The following is a 19,105-nucleotide window of genomic DNA, read 5'->3' on the forward strand; positions in this document are numbered from 1 at the left end:
CCTGTTGTCATTCATATTCAAATTATTATTTCTTTTCCCATTCCTCTTCTCATTCATGTTCACATACACATTTATGTTTACAATTTAAAAAACTGAGAGAGGTTGATCAGAAATTAGAAGTGTGATCATCAGCAAATGATAGGAAGCTGCAAAAAATGTAGTTTGCTAATCAGATGGACCTTTCAAAGACTACCAGAAAGGGGCATAAAGAAAGGGGCATAAATGTTGTAATAAGATTTATTTGTAAAAAAAAAGTGGAAGGGAAAGGTAAAGATGAATAAATGTTATATCAAAAACTGAAAATATAATATTCAGAATTTCCTTTAAATTCAGTGTTATTATGTATTTTTTCTCCACATCACAGTGTATGCTGACCCATTCCCATCATGGCGTCGTGTTGCTTGGTCAGCTGACTGCTCCATGGTTGGTGTAGCATATAGCTCAGGTGCTGTAGAAATATTTAACACACTTGGAACCTCCATCTTCACCATTTATCCACCCAAGTATGTAAATATGTAGTGATGTGTATGGTAGATATATATATATGATTTATAGATTTTAAAGTTGAGATATTTTAGGACAGTAATATTGTATATATATATATATATATATATATATATATATATATATATATATATATATATATATATATATATATATATGTATATGATATGTATATATATGTATATGTATATGTATATGTATATGTATATGTATATGTATATGTATATGTATATGTATATGTATATGTATATATATATATATATATAAAATATATATATATATATATATATATATATATATATATATATATATATACATATATATTCCCTCCCCCCAAATTAGGTATCGTGAGGGTGTGACTCAAGTGGACACCAGCTGCGCTCTAGCTGCTCTCATCTTCTCTGATGTCAGGACTCAGAAAATAAAATGGTATGACTGACGTGATTAGAGGCTTCTTGATCTGATGGCAGTTACTTACTATAACAGATGAATAACAGCAACTATCTATTGACATAATGACATTCATTCTGGTAAATTGTTATTTATTTCATAGATATTTGATTGCAAGTGATTAGTACACATTAAATTTCTTTTCTTGTGGAGTGTTTAATTAAATCTTGTGTCCAAGTAATTGATTTTACTTCTGTTGTAGAGGATGAGGAAGTTATGTTTTTGTTAGTAGTAGCATTAGTGGCATATGTAGTACTCGATAAATACTTGACAAATATATGATTAATACAAGATTTAGACTGTAGATACATGTCTAGTACATGACTAGCAGAGCAACAGAGATATGTATAATAGGTACAGTACTCACTCTCTTTTTACACAGGGCTTCTGAACTGATACTCGTAGACTATCAAGGCAACATTAGGAGTTACTATGTGTCGCCCACTGAAGGCTACCAAGAGAGCCACGTTTCATCCTTCAGCAAAGTGTATCCCAGTGGTATCACAGCAGTAGCTGACAAAGGGTGAGCTTATTTTAAGGGAGATTTTATAGTTTGTGAGTAAAGAATATATGTATTTAAGGATATTTGTTGAGTAACTTAGCAGTGGGTGATGAAAAGTTAAGATTTCATAACTGACATCCAAATTCTATTTACTCTTAACATTCTTGTGGAAAACTTTTTGTATGCCTTAACATAATGCATCACTTGAGTTTTTGTCATCAGAAGATATATAGCAATACTACTTGTACTAAAATTGTTGTTGTTTCTTGCAGGCCAATGTTAATAGTTGCAGGGTCTTGTGAATTTCTAGAAGATAGCAATTTGAGGAACAATGGCTTGGGTCATGGCATTACCATATGGTATATGATTAATGATTATCCATTCTATAAACAGGTTAGTTTTTGATGGGTTGTTTTTCATGCAGATCCAGATAATAATCACTTTTTTATATGTACTTGTGACTATTATTATGGTTTGATTATATTAATATTGATAATGATAATAATGAGATAGTAAAATTGATAGCAGAACTAATGATAGTAATGATAATGGTAGTAAAAATGATTATAGTAATAATAATGATAGTAATAAAAATAATTGTAATAATAATATTTATGATAATAATGATGATGATAGTAATAATAACAATAATAATAATGATGATGATGATGATAATAATAATAATAATGATAATAATAATAATAATAATAATAATAATATCAAATTGATATTTCCTTTTCTATGCTGTTTGCAACCTTTTGATTAAGTATTTCTTACAGGTTATATTAGCCATTATTATCCATTATTTGTCTAAATGTAGTTATTTTATTTTTTACCCAGATGCCTACAATAAATGAGGATGAATATATACCACCCAGTGCAGGAATCATGAACTGGTTGCCAGGATTCAAGTCAAAACCCCAGCACGACTGCATATTCGACCTTTGTGTGTCTCCCTCTGGTAAACAGCTGGCTGCCTTACACACATCAGGGAGTCTGTCCATTTGGGAACTGCCTTCTCTGTGGAAGAAGAAGTACTGGTTGCTTGCCAGTCAGCCAGACCAAGATGCTATCAATCCATCAAGCCTTGAATACATTCCTGGGCAGAAGCAGCGCCTGCTCCAGTACTCTGGGCCTCTCAAAAACCACCCAGCAGGCCTTAGCTGGTGGTCAGAGATGGCTGTTATCCTTGCTCGCTATTCTGGGGCTGTTACCGTTAGCTCTGTAAACTCGCTGCGGAACCTGCTGGGAGAGTCGCCAGAGTTTCTAGAGGGAGTGCCTCAGGTGTGCATTTGGTCTCAGAACTTTTTTGTTTAGGGCATTAGGGTCGCATTTTTATTTTGATTTGGATTTATTTTTTGCTTGTTTAATTGTGATTTAAACATTATCATTACCTATTAGTAACAATACAGACAATGATAATGATAATAATGATAATGATAATAGTAAGGAAATGACAATAATAATGCTAAAAGATGATAAAGATCATAATAATAGCAATATTAAGAATATGAATATGAATAAGACTTTTAATACTGGTATTCTTATTGTAGATATCATTATTATATATTTTTTCCATTTGCCATATATATATTGCAATCTATTTAATTAATATACTTGTTTAGTAGAATTCGTCTTCTTAGTTCTGTTATTTGTTTTGTGTTTTGTTATTTTGAGGATTATGTAAAGTGTTAAGAGTTTGTACAGATTACAGAGAATGAAAATTTGGGTCTATAACTGAAGAGGTTTGATAATTATACGTTGTCATTTACTGAATTTTTAGATTAGTTAACCAGCAAGATATTAGATGTCCTATGTCTTATCCTTTATAAATATTGATCTAAGTTATAAAAAAAATAAAATCTCCAACAGATAAGTGAAGCCTATGACCGAGGCTTCTTGGGGTTGGAGGTTGAGAGCCGCGTCAACACCAAACGCATCTTGACTGCAACAGGTGAAGGCTCAGATGAAGAGGAGGAATACCTTGACTCGGATGACGAGGAGGAGCTCTCTTTGGTCCAGAGGTCAAGCAGACTGGCCAAGAGTGCACTTTTCTGGATAACTGATGCTGAAAGGTTAGTGGGTTTAAATTTTTTTTCCCAAGTGTTGTAATCACAGAATGGGATTTAGTGCTGAGCTGCGAAGTATCATTGTATTACTAAAGTAGTTATGTGGTTCCAGTTCATGTAAAGTCAGTGGTCTCTGGTCCCCTGAATTTCAGTTAACAAGTTTTGTTACATAAAACTGCCATTTCATGTTATTTTGGTACTGATTTGTGAGATTTATATTATGTTAGTAGTACACTGATGTAGCATTTGTCATTATTAATCCACTATAAATCATTTCCCATATTATTTATATATATATTTTATTTCTAAATGAAACTTCTTTATTTATAAACATTGGCTAGACTAAAGTAAAATTGTCAGAAATATTGAGAGAAAATAAACAAAAAAGTAAGTATTAACCCTTTGCTGACGGGGGCATGTATGTACATGCCATGGCATACCTGAACTATCTGCTGGGTGTGTTTGTATGTGTGTGTGTGTGTGTGTGTGTGTGTGTGTGTGTGTGTGTGTGTGTGTGTGTGTGTGTGTGTGTGTGTGTATGTGTGTGCGTGTGTCTGTGTCTGTGTGTTTGTGTACTTGAGCATACGTGTGTGTCTACATGTACGTACGTGTATTTGTGAGTATTGCGGGAGTGGGTGGAGGCTGAGAGTGTGAGATAGATGTGCAAAACGGTCAAGTCAAGCGAAGGATCGGGAAAGAAGAAGAAACGAATAAACAAAACAAAACAAAACAAAAAAAATCACATATTTATAAAAACACTGAGCATAAAATTATATCTATATAGAAGTGATCATATAAACTTGTTGAAACTAAAGTTTAGCTTATAAAATAAATTGAAAAAAAGAATACAACAAAACCTACGGTTTCAACTCCATGATACCACACGCTGCTTATTTTATTCAAACTATAGAGCGAATAATGATCAACTATGGGGGTCTGTATAATAACAAAAATATCCTACAGTCATGATTTATCAGAAAATATGGCAAATAGATATTTAGAAAATGATAATACAGAAAATACAACATAGGTTCTTAGTATTACGAAGAAAAGGCAAGGGATGCTGGTATTGGGCATGAGTGGTCACGCATGCTAGGGTGACGATATGAGCCCACGGCGGCGGGGCCCGGGCCACTATGAATACCACCTGTCGGCAAAGGGTTAAGAAATATAACGAGAGAATTCATTGTCTACATTTGTTTTGTATATGAAAAAGTGAACTAGATACTGCAGAAAGTAATCAGTGACAATATTTTCATATAATCCAAGGTTTCATATAATGCTGCCTGCCCCTTACCTCCTGCATGTACAAAACAGATGGACACCATGAATGGTGCACTAATTCCTGATGTTCTTCCTTTTTGTGGGTAGCCATCTGCATGCAGGATTGACTCCAGCTGTGCATTATATGAATAAAGAGAGAAATATGTTGAATTTAAAGTTGTTCTATTCACAGTATGCTGGCTGCTACACTGTATTTTCATTTATGAGTGGCATGTCAGAATGAGTAGAACTGTACTATTATTATTGTTATTATTGTTTAGTTATAAATTATTAGAAGTTATAGATAATGCAGACTCAATTCTCCCTGTACAGATTTCGACCCCCAAGCAAAAGACCAAAGATTGTTCAGAGGACCTTCCGTCTGCTTTGCCTCAAGAGTACGACTCCAGAGGAGCTATTTGCCAGAAAAATTGAGAATGAGGAATATGGGGAAGCTCTAGCACTGGCTCGCAGCTATAAGTAAGGGCAATATCTTTTCCACAGTCATCTACAGTACTTGTATAATAATTTCTAGTTATTGTATTATTTTGCAGTGTGTCATGTGTTTTATTTTCCAATAGAAGTTTTGGCATTCTGTCTTAACTCATTGGTGCCAGGTATGTGCACTGTCCACTGTTTGTTTTGTTTTGTCATTTTTGTTTACAATTAGTTAACATCTCAAAATCTTAGTCACCAAGTAGCCAGTTACTAGGTCTACCTGGCCTTGCTTATTTAGCCCATTCTCCAGGTATTATTATTATTATTATTATTATTATTATTATTATTATTATTATTATTATTATTATTTTAATTGTTAATGTTATTATTAAAACATTATTTTCAGTAACAGTATTATTGAAAATAAAATCTTTTCTTCAAAAATTCATGTAAATAGTGTAAGCAGGTGAGATCAGATAGGACTAGTATTTGACTGCTTGGCTCTAAGCTAAGCCCATTTATTTTGTAAAAAGAATTGATAAAATCAAATTGCAGTGGATATGGCATGGATGCATCCACTCCCAGTGTCACAGTGGGTTAATATGACCATTCTTATGGTCTAGAATCAAGTCCTCATTAATTCTTGTCTGTCATAGTGTAATGATAAATAATGAAATACATATGTATATATTTTCCACTATGTATATATTTGTATGATGTCAAATATCACAGCAACAAAATTGTTAACATTATCTCCAAATATTTTCTTTTTTAATTCTGGCTTTATAACATATAGCATAAAGCTCATAAATCATCTAATTTTGAAAAAGAAATAATTTAAACATGTTAAATGAATTAACACTTTTATGCTTTAGCCTGGATTGTGACCTGGTATACCAGCAGCAGTGGCGTAGAAGCTCTGTTACTGTAGCCTCCATCCAAGACTACTTAGCCAAGATTCGCAAGCGGTCTTGGGTGCTTGCTGAATGTCTCACACGTGTGCCTGAGAACATAGATGCAGCGCGAGAGCTCCTCATGTATGGACTACGGGGAACAGACCTAGAGGTAGATTTGAGGTTATAATTTATTGAAAATTGTTGCTGTTCTTGTAGTGCATCAGTATAATTGATAACCAAGTAGATCAAAATATAAAAGTAACACTGAGTATGTTTGTAGTCTGTTCATGATTTGATAGATGGTGAAAAAATAATTGAAATAAATGTTCATGGTATTGATGATCATAGGAGATACTTACTTTCAAGGATTAGAAAATTTTTAAAGTCCCACTAATATGATTAATTACAGGCAATTGTAGCCATTGGCAAGGGCACAGATGATGGGGAGTTCATATTCTGTGACTCAGACCTTGCATATGATGAAGGCATAGACATTGACCCCAGTGAGTATGATGTGAAAGCACAAGAGAGAGCTGCTATGGAGCTCAAGAGGAGGCATGACTACCTGGTGCAGGTGGGTTGTGAGAGCTTGTTATTGTTATTGATGTTACCAGCTTTTATGTGATTTGATTTTCTGGGAAGGACCATGTTATCAGTTCTGTGTTAATGGATATTATGTGGCTGTGGCTTCTGTTGAGTGGACACCCTTTGGCAAAAGGAAAAATTAGGAAGTTTGTTAGGAGATATGTAACAGAGATTTCTCTTTGTATTGTATCCTGTCTGATTTTGTTGTCTTGTAAATGTTGTAATTTATTGTTGTTGTAAATCAGTAACATCTGTTTATATTCCAGATTGACTTCAAGAACCTCTCTACAGAGCAAAAGAATGTAATTCGTGCTAGACGAAAACTGCTCACATACTTAGATAGGTTAGATACATATGAGGTAAGTCAGTTACTAGTCGGTGTATATAGTGGCAGTGTGTTTAAAACTTTCTTATATTTGCATGGATTAGTCAATGTTTGTTTATCTCTTCTTACACTGTTTTATTTTTGACATTTTGAGGTTCTTTTGGGAGGGTCTCACGTAGCACCTGAGCACTATGATGCCTCCTTCTTTGACAAGTTCCGGAGCCAGTCGGCTATCTCTGCCACTGTTGAATTTGCTAGGAGCTATGACTGGCGTGGTGTGGAGGCCATGTTCACATACCATGGAGCTGAAACCCTCCCTCACCGATTGGCTGTGCTCTCCAACTTTCCACCAACCATGGGTCCGTTTGAGTACAGGTATGGAACTGTTTGCGTTTTTTAATGTGAATTGGGAATCAACTGTCTTTTTTTCAGTTCTACTCTAAGATATGCATATCACCATTTATTGTGTTCCACTTTCTCAGTTCTTGCATATTTTATGCATATTTTGTTGACTTTGACTATCTGTTTGATATCCTCTGTAGATCACTTCTGCTGGAGTGTGAAGGAGATGAGGTCTTCGAATGGGAGCAAGAACAGCTTCGTGATGAGGACTGGAGTGAAGACCCAATTTGCGGGTATGAAACAACTTTCTCTATGTACTGACCTTCAGATATGCATGCTTTTTAACTATCTAACTATCTACATCTGCTCTGACAATTTACTTAGCTATTTGACCATATCATAAGAAATCTACCTTTTTCTTGAGGCGCCATCTGATGGAGGTCAGCTTGTTTTATTTGCACGAAGACTCTTCTACTCTTCTTCCATTATTATCAAAGTTCCTTTGTTCACATTCCTATAAAGCAAGACTGTTCAGTAACTGTAGGAGAAGGTTTAGACTAAGAAATTTTTGTGACTATGAAAGTGATTTATTCACCTTACCTTAATTTTTTCTCCTTAAATTCTAGTATATAGAAAGAATACACCAGTTCTTGTATTCATTAGCCATATTCACTCACACACTAGCCATATTCTTTAATGGTTATTAACTCTATTTTATTAACACATGATCACAAACTTGTACTCATTTGCAGAGACACTAACCATACTCATTATCTCATTCTCATAAACTTGTGATCATAACATTAACACAGTCTCACAGTCAGTGTTCATTGCAACAGGTGTAGAAATGGTAAGAATAATCACACAGTGTACATATTGATTTTGTGTTGCAAAATCATTAATAGTCATTCATATCTTTTGTTCTTAAGTCATATTGAGTAACTTATGTACATTAATTTATTATATTCATTCTCATACTCTTTAACACATCCTCATTCACAGAGATGCAGTAAATGATGAGGAGGAAGACCCAGCTACATTCTTGTATGAGGAACGCCAGGATCTCAAGAAGTTCATGGGGCTTGAACCAAGTGCAGAAACTGTGAGCCTCTGGTACCAAGAAAGGGCACGGGAGATTGAGAGATGCAGTCATTTTGTGGATGCTGCTCTGGACTTGCTCAAATTGGGCAGGGAAAGAGATGTGAAGGTCTGTTGGTTTCTCTAAGATTTTGCATTTGTCAATTTTTGTGTAATGGCCTTCAGTACCTTGTTTTGTGAGGGATTGGCTATTTTATTCTAATGTAAAATTCATTGTAGCAAAAGGATGAAAAGGAGGGTTTAATGCTCTCCCTTGATATCTTCAAGGCCATGGGTTAGGTTCAGTATGGGAGGTAGCCAGTGCCAAGCCAGAAGTTGGCTGTATGATTTCCATCCTCTGTTTTAAGCCAGCACAGCATTCAGTAAAAATATGTAAATATTTTTTTGTACTATATTACATGTTTTGTAATACCAAGTAACCTTACCTCTTAGCTGGTACTTTAAATGGGAGAAATTATAGTCACTCTCTGCACTTTTACATGTGAGATATGAGAAAAGCCACACTTAAGACTCATTGTCTATTAATATTAAAGCATTGGGGTCATCAGGTTAAAGGGGTAAGGGAGAACTTTAACCCTATTTACATTTATGGTTGCTGTACTTTGAATATTATTTGAATATATGGTTGTTGTGATTAGAACACTACTGCATTGATGTTGTTCTCCTTTCAATACTATTGCATTAATGATTCTTCCGTGTCAATAAAAATATGTATTTTTTAATCTGAATTGCAGAATTTGGAAGAACTTCATGACACTCTGGATTCCTTGGAAGTGATGGTTTATGAAGTAGGCCTATGTTCAATGACCTTGGATGAATACTCTAGCTTATCTGATGCTGAGAAGATAGTGAAGCTAATGTCCACGGTAACAATATAAAGTTTATTACTGTTATTATATGAAATTCTCATTGCAAATCATATTGGAAAAAATGCTGATAAGTATGAATTAACTGTTTTGATATTCTTTCACGCTTACATTACAGAGCACCCCAGAAACATACATCCAGAATATTAGGCGTTGGCTATTGCCATTCTTGGCTCGCTGTGATAAGTGGAAACCTGGCAGTGCCAAACGTCTTCTGAGGGAGTATGTGGTGTCTACAGCCAAGGATGACCTTGGATTACCTCTCAAGATCCTACAAGTAAGAAGCTCCTTTCCGTAACATTTTCACTCTACATTTTCCGTATATTTATTTGTTTGTGGAGAATTTTTTTTTAGTATATATTTTATTCTGGTATTCAATCACTTTGTTCTAGCATAAAATTTCTTATATTTATTATTTCTTTTCAACATGTGATTGTCATATGCTTGTTCTGACCATTGTGTCCTTGTTGTAGATGAGTATTTACATGCTTATTTTTTATTTATTTATTTATTTATTATTATTATTTTTATTTGACAGCATTCCAGGCCAGACCAGCATGCACAGATCATCACATCAGCTGAGGAGATGATGACTATTGCTTTAGACTGTGTGTACGCATGTGAGAGGGAAACTCAGCTGCCGAGAGCCTTTGCCATTCTGGAGTGTTTGCCAGAGAGAGAGTCTGGGTAAGGACTGTCATTGTTATTTGACTGTGATTATGAAATTAATCAATTTTTTTGTGTCTGAACTGTTGTAATGCCAGATATAATTATTTCTTTCTTTACAGTATTTATGGAATTCATTTAAAAATTTGGTTTAGATATGATCATTTATAACAATTTGTTGGGAAATGCATTGCTTAGAAGTAGTTATAAGAAAATCTCACAAAGTTTGAACGGCAATAGAAGGAGAGGCAGGAATCTGACTGTTGGTCTTTGCTCCAGTGGTTATATACAGTCCCACTAGGTGGAAAGGATTAGTTGTAGTCATCATTTCAATATCATTAGGATTATTTTTTCATTTCTTTAGTTAGATAATCAGTGTCTCAGTCACAGCTGATCCCATGATTTATCTTTTTTTTAACATTCAAAAAATATTACTCTAATTATCAAAGAACAATATTCTATTTCTCCTTTCAACAGCACCAGCACAGAGGCCTTGTCGAAACTGCATGACTTGGCTGATGCTCTAGAGGCTCACTTGACGGCTGCTGAATTGCTGAGTAATAACAGCGTCTGCGTCACACCCTGTCAGCTTCGCCAGCTACAGGATGATCGTGAAAAAGTCAGAGAAATATTTACCAAGTTAACAAGAGCTGCTGCGAGGAGGTACACTTTTTCAGATTTAACGCACAGGATTTTGGGCTGTAGCCTATAAATTGTTGAGCCTTTCTTACTTGTATGATGTGTATTATTACATGATTTTTTTGTTATTTACTGATGATAACTATTATCATTATTGTTGATATTGAGATTAGTTTTTTCCTTTCCTTCTTTTTTCTTTTATTTTATTTCCTTTTTTTTTCTTTTCCTTTCTTTTTTATTTTCTCATCTTTTCTTTTCTTTCTTTTCTTTTCTTCTTTTTTCTTAGTTTTTCTTCTTTTTCTTTTTCTTTTTCTCTTTCTTTTTTCTTTACTTTTTATATTTTTTTATATTTCCTTTTTCTTTACTTTTTATATTTCATTTTCTTTTTTTCTTTTTTCTCTTCTCTTCTCTTCTCTTCTCTTCTCTTCTTCTTCTCTTCTCTTCTCTTCTCTTCTCTTCTCTTCTCTTCTCTTCTCTTCTCTTCTCTTCTTTCTTTTATTTTATTTTATTTTATTTTATTTTATTTTATTTTATTTTATTTTATTTTATTTTATTTTATTTTATTTTATTTTATTTTCTCTTCTCTTCTCTTCTCTTCTCTTCTCTACTTTTCTTTTCTCTTCTTTTCTCGTCTTTTCTCTTCTCTTCTCTTCTCTTCCTCTTCTCTTCTCTTCTCTTCTCTTCTCTTCTCTTCTCTTCTCTTCTCTTCTCCTCTCCTCTCCTCTCCTCTCCTCTCCTCTCCTCCTCTCCTCTCCTCCTCTCCTCTCCTTTTCTTATCTTTTTTCTTCTCTTCTTTTCTCCTCTCTTCTCTTCTCTTATCTTACCTCTTCCCTTCTTTTTACCTTTATTTTTTTTTATTATTATTTTTTTTTGTTCTAGTTCTTGTTCATGTTCTAGTTTGTGTCCGTGTTTGTGTTCATGTTTTTGTTTTTGGTCTTGTTCTTACTTTTATATATTATGTGTATGTGTGTGTGTGTGTGTGTGTGAGTGTGAGTGAGTGCGAGTGCATTTGCCTGTGTACGTATGGTGGGGGGGTGAGAGATCCTTATTAATAGGAATTGATTTGATAGATACATTTGATTTTAAAATGTTTCTTATGGATGGATTACAGAGAGCCTAGACTTAGTGATGAAGACTGGCGAAAGTTGTTGTATGACATGTTAGAACTGCAGCAGAAGGTCTTCACGTGCGTAGAGCCACAAGTTTGCTTTGAGGTAAGGTTTCCTTTTTAAACTTGTACCTGATTTTATTGACTGTTACACTATATTTATTTATAATGTTGTAGTTGTTATTTGGAATCTAGTCACCAGTAAGAAAGATAGGTATGCAGTATAATATTGACATTGTGCTTGACTTTGAGATTTTAGGAATATTTTATTAGGAAGTAAAGTATTTTATTTTAGATTGGATTACTTGAGTTGATTTGTACTGAGCATTATTCTTGTCTCTAGACCTTGACAGATGCTCTCCTGTGCTCTGGCATTTTGGAAAATATCAGATTTGCTGGGGAACTGCTGGAGACACAGGGAGATAGGTCCCCTGTGCACAACCCTTACTTGCAGCAGGTGCCTTTTGCACAGGCAGTGAAGCTTGTGATATCTGCTGCGACACAGTACTTCAACTCTTCTGAAAGTCATGCAGATGAGGCAATGGAATTGGCACAGTAAGCTTTCAATTTGTGCTTTGTGTTTTTTCCTTCATATGGTAGGATATTTTTGATGATCCATCCCGAAGAAAATCTGTTGCTTTATAAGTATATATATTTGTTATGACATTTATTTTAGTCCTCTGTAGCAGGCATGTATTAATAATGCATATTATACAGGCAGTGTCTTGGACTGATAGAATCTGACAATGAAGACATCAAGAGAGAAAAGGATCTAATAGCCGCTCTTCACATTTTGCCAGACTTTGGCATCAACAAACTTCCTCTTCAGGGTAAGAAGTGGATTATACTGGAACATTTTTGTGCAGTATCAAGTGATCGTGAGTATAAGAAGTTAACATTGATGGAAATATTTAACAACTGATACACCTGTTAATGTATCATGATATCAATTTCTCTTCAGTTCGCCTTTGTGAGGACAGGCTAACTTTGATAGAGGAAGGACTGCAGACCAAAAAGGGAAGTTATCGCCATGGGTCTCGATTGCTACAGTTGGCAACAATGTTGAGGGTGTGTGGAATGGACTTACGATCCAGACAGGCGAAGGTTTTCTCACTTGTTGCTCATGCAGCTCTAAAGGTGAGGTTACATCCTTACATCAGAATATGTTCTGTTTTTAATTTATATGTAGGAGGTTTGGCAAGAAATCCTGATTAGGTTATTAGGAGGATGAAAGATGCTAGTGCTACATTTGAAGATATTTTCTTTCTTATCCAGGTGAAATGTGTCATGAATTTGGACAGTGCATTCAGATATTCATTGATAGCTGATACGTTAAGGTTTAAAATCTAATGGGGCCTTTGTAGTACCTGAAAGTAACTATTGCAGCTGGATGTGAAAAAATAAAATCAAAAAGGAAAATCTACAATTCTTTATTGTTTCAGTTTACAGTTTAGTGTCCATGAAATGTGAAACATACTTTCACAAAATAATTTATAATCATCACGAATGCTATAGAAGTAGAAACTGTAGTCAACTAGGTTATTTTTTTCCCTAAATATACTAGATGTAGGACAGAGCAAACAAACAGCAACTTCTAGCACAATGTATGATATCCACTTGACCATGGAGAGTGCTGGCAACTAGCAGGAAGTGCTAGTGGTATGCCGAGCCAGCCAGTTCTAGAAATGGAGATGTGGAATTCGACCAGCACCTCCATGGTCCGTACCAAAGCAAAGAGATTATCTTTTAGTTGTACTCTTTTTGGGGTGAATGCATAATGGAAGAAAGCTGTATTGGACAAAAGTCTTTAAAGTCCCCCCTATGCCTTCAGTCTACAAGTAGAAAGAGAGAAAAAATATATAAACATATGTTTGAAAGCAGTATAGTTATGATATATTTACATGATATCCAGACCTATTATGAATTTGTTTTAGACAGACAAAGTCTGTGGAAATGTAGTGGGACAGATTGATTTTTTTTACACTTATTATCTGTTTATCTTCCAAAACAAACCATAAGTTTGGATTCCTTGCATCTGCATATAGCACTGATAGTTGTAAACCCAAAGTGATTTTAATGATATGCAGCTTCTTGCTGTGATATTGCTGATCTCTTTAGTCAAAGAGATCTTGATAGCATTGTATATAATGGTGAATGTCTTTCAAAGAAGCTCAAAATGGCAAGGACAAGAGTAAAGAAGTGATTGCGACAAATGTAGAAAAAAGGTATCATATGTTCTTCCGTAATTGGTATGATGAACTATCAACATATTAATTACATATCATTCACTTTGGAACTATTCATTCTTATTCCTACCTTTTTCCTTTACAAAGACACAAGTAAACACAAAAAGAGATGATTGGTGTGCTGTAACACTATACATGTAGCAACAATGGACAGTGAGTGGAGACAGCATCTATAAATATTTACTAACAAGGCAACAAATAAACAGTTCATTTAGCACATTAACAAAAAAAAAAAAAAAAAAAAAAAAAAAAAAAAAAAAAAAAAAATCCCAGGCCTATGTTTTCCAGTTACGCCATTACCCTTCTTTTCTTCCCAAACACAACACCACTGTTTTTTTCTGTCCTTTTTTTTCTTTTTTTAACTTGAGAATACTCCGAGGTCACTATCACAAAAAGTTCCAAGCCACTGAGATACACAGGCGTGGTTTACACAGCAACGCGACCTGCACGTTGTATTATAATAAAGTCTAGAATAATGTTTAAATGGGGTATGATAATACTGTCTATAGCACAAATTTCTGACACTGTATGTAGCTCAGGATTTGAAAAACACCATCCAGTAGGTAACTCAGGACGGCGTCCTCACACAGCCGGCGGTTTAGTACTTGGGTGGCCCTGGAAGGCAAGTGGGAGTGGATGAGGGCATGAAAGGATAAGAAGACAGAGATCTTGTGAGAGGGTGGATTGGGATCAGAGTATGGGAGGATCCCAGCAGAAGTCCTTCTGTGCAAGGATGGGGGGGGGGGGTTGAATGTCCCTCAGTGTGCCTTTGTCTTCGCCGCCATATTTGCTACTGTGTCATATTTTTTTTTTAGCCATGAAGAAAGGATAAATCAGTGGACAATTTTGTCATCTTCAGGGTCAATGTTCAGGGCAATATTAGTGCTATTTTTTAGGGAAATATGTGAATAGTTCACCATTGATGTATGAATTTGTTTTGAATATCAATTTTTGTATAATTTTTTGCTCTTCATGCACCACACAAAGAATTTGAGTCTTGGATGTGGATGCTGCTGTAAAATCTCATGGAGAGTTGGTGCCAACTGAGTGCAGGGGACACTGGCAGTTGTGTTTTGCACTGGTACAAGTCACGCACTGCCTCTGAGGTGAGCCTCTGTGGCCACATGTTTACTTCGCTCATTTCCCCTGAAAACTGTGAAGTGTGGTCAAAGTCTGTCAAATCAGGGAGCAAAGTCTGGCCAAGGATGGTGAGGCCACCTCCAAGGAAGGCACTCTGGTTGGGCAGGATGTCTGTCAGGGTTCCTACAAGCTCCCCGTTGACATAAACACCAGTCTCGTGGTCATGGTTGCTCCATGTGAATGCCACATGATACCACTCATTGGTATGGAACTTAAAAGGCAACTTCTTGAAGTGGAAGTTTGGTGTTCCTGCTGACTGCTTACTCTCACTAAGAGGAATGTGAAGCAAGTCATTGTTGGTGTTGGCTGGAACTGCGAGAACCTCCTCTTCCTCCTCTGCCACATTCTCTGCTTCATATTGCTCCTTCATCCAAATGTTGGCTTCCTCAGGTGTGCTGACAAAGTGAACAGGCTTGGGGAGGAAGCCCTGGTCAAGCAGCTCCTGTGGGTTAGAACTGAACAAGACTACGTCCTCATCGTCATGGCGTCGTTCGGCTATTTGTGAGACAGGGCCACCATATGCAATAGGCCGTGGGGCAGGCTTTGAAGAGGCATAATGTGGTGGAAGTTGCTCATGGAACAAGTGTGAGGACTCCTGGTAGTGGGACACTGGGATAGCATCCTCTTGTGACACTAGGACTCCGGCGGGCTGGTAAAGTTCCTCGATGGAGAAGGATGGCTCCTCGGCTGGGCCTTGATCTGGGTAATATGGAAGCTCGTCCTTGCCCATATGGAAGACCGCGAAATTGGCAGAATGCACTTTGTTCTCTTCCTCTTTGCTAGGCTCTAAGCTGGCAGGAAGGCTTGGTTCTGGGACTTCTTTGGTGCTTATTTCAGGAAAATTTTCAGGTTTCAGAACGAAAGATGGAATATTAATTTCAGGAAGAACAGGAGCCTTGCTTGTTTTGGTAGTTGTGTCTTGAAGCTTGATTGTGACAGGTGCCTCTGTTGTGGATGGAACAGTTACATCTGGAATGTAATAAGCAGCTTGAGGAGGCAGCTGTGACTCGGACCTATCCTTGGGCACAGAGGCTTCAGGCTGCCTTGGCTCCTCGACAATGATAACTTCATCAGGCTCCTCATAGACTTGCAGGATGGATGGGAAAGTTGGCCTTGGTTTGAAAGCCACGGTCTCAGTTGAGGGCTGAATCTCGATTGCTTCCTCAGCGATGGGGATGTCACTCCTGGAAGGAGTGGGTGGTAGAGGCTCCTCAGTGGGCACGAGGACAGCATCTTCTTCACTGAGAACCGCTGGGGTGTCCGTTTCCTCGTAGGATATTTCAGATTCGGTGACATAGTGGAAGCTAAGGATCTCATCATCCCTAGAGGAGGTGGTCTCTCCAAGGCCATTCTCATTCACCTCGTCCTCCTGTGGCTTGACGATGGCCTCGTGGATAATTGTTGGCTGCCGGGTATGAGCTGGGGCTGGCACCTCCATTGCCTGGTACTGCTGGTACATGGTATTGAAAGCGTCCACGTTGGTGATGGGCACCGAGTACACCACGGCCATGTTGCCATCCTTGACCGGCGGAAGACCTTCCATCGCGCGTTGGAATTCATCCACATGGTAAGGCATAATGTTTGTCTGTTGCTGCCGATGGCGCTTGTGTACGGTGTTTAGTGATGCCTGGGACTTGCCAGACCACTTGTCCTGGAAGCCTTGGCCCTTTGCGGCCTTGTGGTGGTCGCTGGCGCTTGACCAGATGGACACCTTGGACTTCTGCCCTGTGATCTGGGGCTTATCTGTCAGCTGTGGTGGAGAAGGACTCTGCCGCACGGTGGGGAGCACCCTCCGCTGGGCGGTGGTTGGCTGTTCGGTAGTTATGGGTGCCGTAGTGGTGGTTGTGGATGCTGTAGGAAACCTCGAAGCTGTGGTCCTCTTGGTGGTAATGATTCTGGTTGTTGGTCTCGGAGTAGTTGTGGTTGTGGATGTGGTTGTAGTAGTTGAAGTTGTTGTGGTGGAGGGAGCGGTGTGTGCATGCGCAGCTTCGGGGTGCTTGATGAGCTTCCACAATGGCATGCGTGTGGTGCGTCGCGCCGAGGGGGGGCGAGGAAAGGCCGAGGGGCGCTTGGTGTACCTCGGGGTGCTGGTGGTGGGCGGGGCAGTGAAGCGGCGGGTGGTGAAGCGGAGGCTGTTGCGCCAGGCTCGGGAGGTGGTGGTGGATGGGGCGGGTGTAGTGGTGGGGGCGATGGTTGGCGGTTGTGTTGCTGGGCTTGGGGTTGTGGTGGTGGTGGTGGTGGTGGTGGTGGTGGTTGTGGTCCTTTTTGGTGTTGTTCTTCTTGTTGGACGAAGAGTCGGTCTCCTTGACGTAGTTCGGGGGGTCGTTGCCCTGGCTGTTGTTGTAGGGCTAGGGGTTGTGGGGCGGGTTGTGGTTGTAGTCGGGGTGGTGGTGGGCGTCTGCGGGACCGGGGGGCCGAAGGAGGCGCCTCGCAGGCGGGAAGGACTCCAGAAGTCGTGACCAAGCTCAACCTTGGTTACCTGGGCAGACCAGGCGCCTTGCTTGTCATTGTCGGGTTGCTCGGGCGCTCTCTTGGTCTGCGTCGGTTGCGGGAGTGTGGGTCGCGGAGGCAGGGGCGCGGGCTCCTCGTGGCGCTGCGCCGGGGCCTGGGGGCGCTGCTGCTCCCCCGCTGGCGTCCAGATGGGCGACCATTCGTTCGGCGACTGCGGGATGGACGGCCTAGGCTGCGGTGGGACGTTCCAATTGAAGAAGACGAAGTCGTCGTCACCGGACGGCTCGGTGATGATGCGTGGCTCGGGCTCGGCCAGGTGCAGGTCGTACGGGTCGCTCTCCTGCATGTGGAGCTCGTAGGGCACGTTGGTCCAGTCGTTGTAGGACTCGGAGCGCGAGAACCCGTCGCGAGTCTCCACGAGGTGCAGGTCTGCGTTCAGGCCCGAGGGGGCGGCCTCCAGGTCAGCCACGCCCATCTGGTCCACGTCCACGAAGCCGTAGGGCGTCCACGTGTCATAGGCGCGGCCATTCCGGGACTCCGCAAGAATGTCCACGATGTCCCCAAGGCCTCCGCTGTAGTCCACGGCGTCGCGGCGCCGCCTGCGCTGCCCTTCCTGCTCGACGGGTGCCCACTGCGTGCGCGGATGGCGGTCCACTTGATCCAGGTAGATGCGGGGCACGTCGGGAGGGCCGCCCCACAGCACGCCGAGGCCGTCGTGGCGCAGGAAGAAGGCCACCTGGCTCTTGGCGTCGGGCGCCACGGCAGTCAGGATGGGCGCCACGCCGTCGGGGAAAGCCGTCATGTTGACCCAGGCAGCAAGCGTGAGGTCGGGCAGCGATGGCGCCGGCGTGAGGAGGCGGGCGTAGCCTCCGTCGCCGACCACGAGGCGGTATGTGGGCGCGGTGTTCGCCTGCAGGCCGCCTGCCGCCGTCGCCAGCACCAGCCAAACCAGGCACGACCTGCGGGCGAAGCAACACGTTACTGGAGGCAGTGACATGCAGGCTGGGCTGTCGATCATTGGAAGAGCACGTAAAGCATAATGCATTGCCAGCATTTATTGAGTTAGATTTATGGATAAAAGGAACATGAGAAAGCACAGGGTGATAAGCAAAATACATTTGAATTGGATTTGCAGATATATCTTGTTTTACAGAGAATGATAGATAGATGCAGTGACACGGAAAGAAACGCGGCGAATGGCATTATTTAGTAATGGTAGAGAGGTTTCGTATTTTTAAGTCGTATAAGCAATATTTTAGATCCTTTTCAAGCAGTATTTTCATTACAAAGCGCGCGCGCGCGCGCGCGCGCACGTGTGTGTGTGTGTGTGTGTGTGTGTGTGTGTGTGTGTGTGTGTGTGTGTGTGTGTGTGTGTGTGTGTGTGTGTGTGTGCGTATGTGTGTTTGTGTGTATGTGTGTTTGTGTGTGTGTGTGTGTGTGTGTGCGTATGTGTGTTTGTGTGTGTGCGTGTGTGTGTGTGTGTGTGTGTGTGTGTGTGTGTGTGTGTGTGTGTGTGT

At 39.5% G+C, this 19,105-nt stretch overlaps 2 protein-coding genes across 2 annotated transcripts in view; one reads left to right on the plus strand and one right to left on the minus strand.

Annotated features, from left to right (window-relative positions):
- LOC119596997 (neuroblastoma-amplified sequence-like) overlaps positions 1 to 14,264 on the plus strand; it is a 16,926-nt gene extending 2,662 nt beyond the window's left edge. The window contains exons 4-24 of the mRNA XM_037946421.1: positions 365 to 503; positions 847 to 933; positions 1,337 to 1,477; positions 1,729 to 1,849; positions 2,297 to 2,740; positions 3,329 to 3,531; positions 5,122 to 5,268; positions 6,102 to 6,291; positions 6,532 to 6,696; positions 6,974 to 7,066; positions 7,187 to 7,407; positions 7,575 to 7,667; positions 8,377 to 8,581; positions 9,207 to 9,338; positions 9,457 to 9,615; positions 9,877 to 10,025; positions 10,482 to 10,667; positions 11,755 to 11,857; positions 12,095 to 12,306; positions 12,469 to 12,581; positions 12,713 to 14,264. Coding sequence (XP_037802349.1) covers positions 365 to 503; positions 847 to 933; positions 1,337 to 1,477; positions 1,729 to 1,849; positions 2,297 to 2,740; positions 3,329 to 3,531; positions 5,122 to 5,268; positions 6,102 to 6,291; positions 6,532 to 6,696; positions 6,974 to 7,066; positions 7,187 to 7,407; positions 7,575 to 7,667; positions 8,377 to 8,581; positions 9,207 to 9,338; positions 9,457 to 9,615; positions 9,877 to 10,025; positions 10,482 to 10,667; positions 11,755 to 11,857; positions 12,095 to 12,306; positions 12,469 to 12,581; positions 12,713 to 12,966 — 3,557 coding nt within the window. The 3' untranslated portion in view covers positions 12,967 to 14,264. The remainder of the gene's footprint in view (positions 1 to 364; positions 504 to 846; positions 934 to 1,336; positions 1,478 to 1,728; positions 1,850 to 2,296; positions 2,741 to 3,328; positions 3,532 to 5,121; positions 5,269 to 6,101; positions 6,292 to 6,531; positions 6,697 to 6,973; positions 7,067 to 7,186; positions 7,408 to 7,574; positions 7,668 to 8,376; positions 8,582 to 9,206; positions 9,339 to 9,456; positions 9,616 to 9,876; positions 10,026 to 10,481; positions 10,668 to 11,754; positions 11,858 to 12,094; positions 12,307 to 12,468; positions 12,582 to 12,712) is intronic.
- Positions 13,166 to 19,105, minus strand: part of LOC119596998 (titin-like) — a 35,749-nt gene continuing 29,809 nt past the window's right edge. The window contains exon 2 of the mRNA XM_037946422.1: positions 13,166 to 18,547. Coding sequence (XP_037802350.1) covers positions 14,968 to 18,547 — 3,580 coding nt within the window. The 3' untranslated portion in view covers positions 13,166 to 14,967. The remainder of the gene's footprint in view (positions 18,548 to 19,105) is intronic.

Source organism: Penaeus monodon, chromosome 38 (assembly GCF_015228065.2).
Source record: "Penaeus monodon isolate SGIC_2016 chromosome 38, NSTDA_Pmon_1, whole genome shotgun sequence".
NCBI lineage: Eukaryota > Metazoa > Arthropoda > Malacostraca > Decapoda > Penaeidae > Penaeus > Penaeus monodon.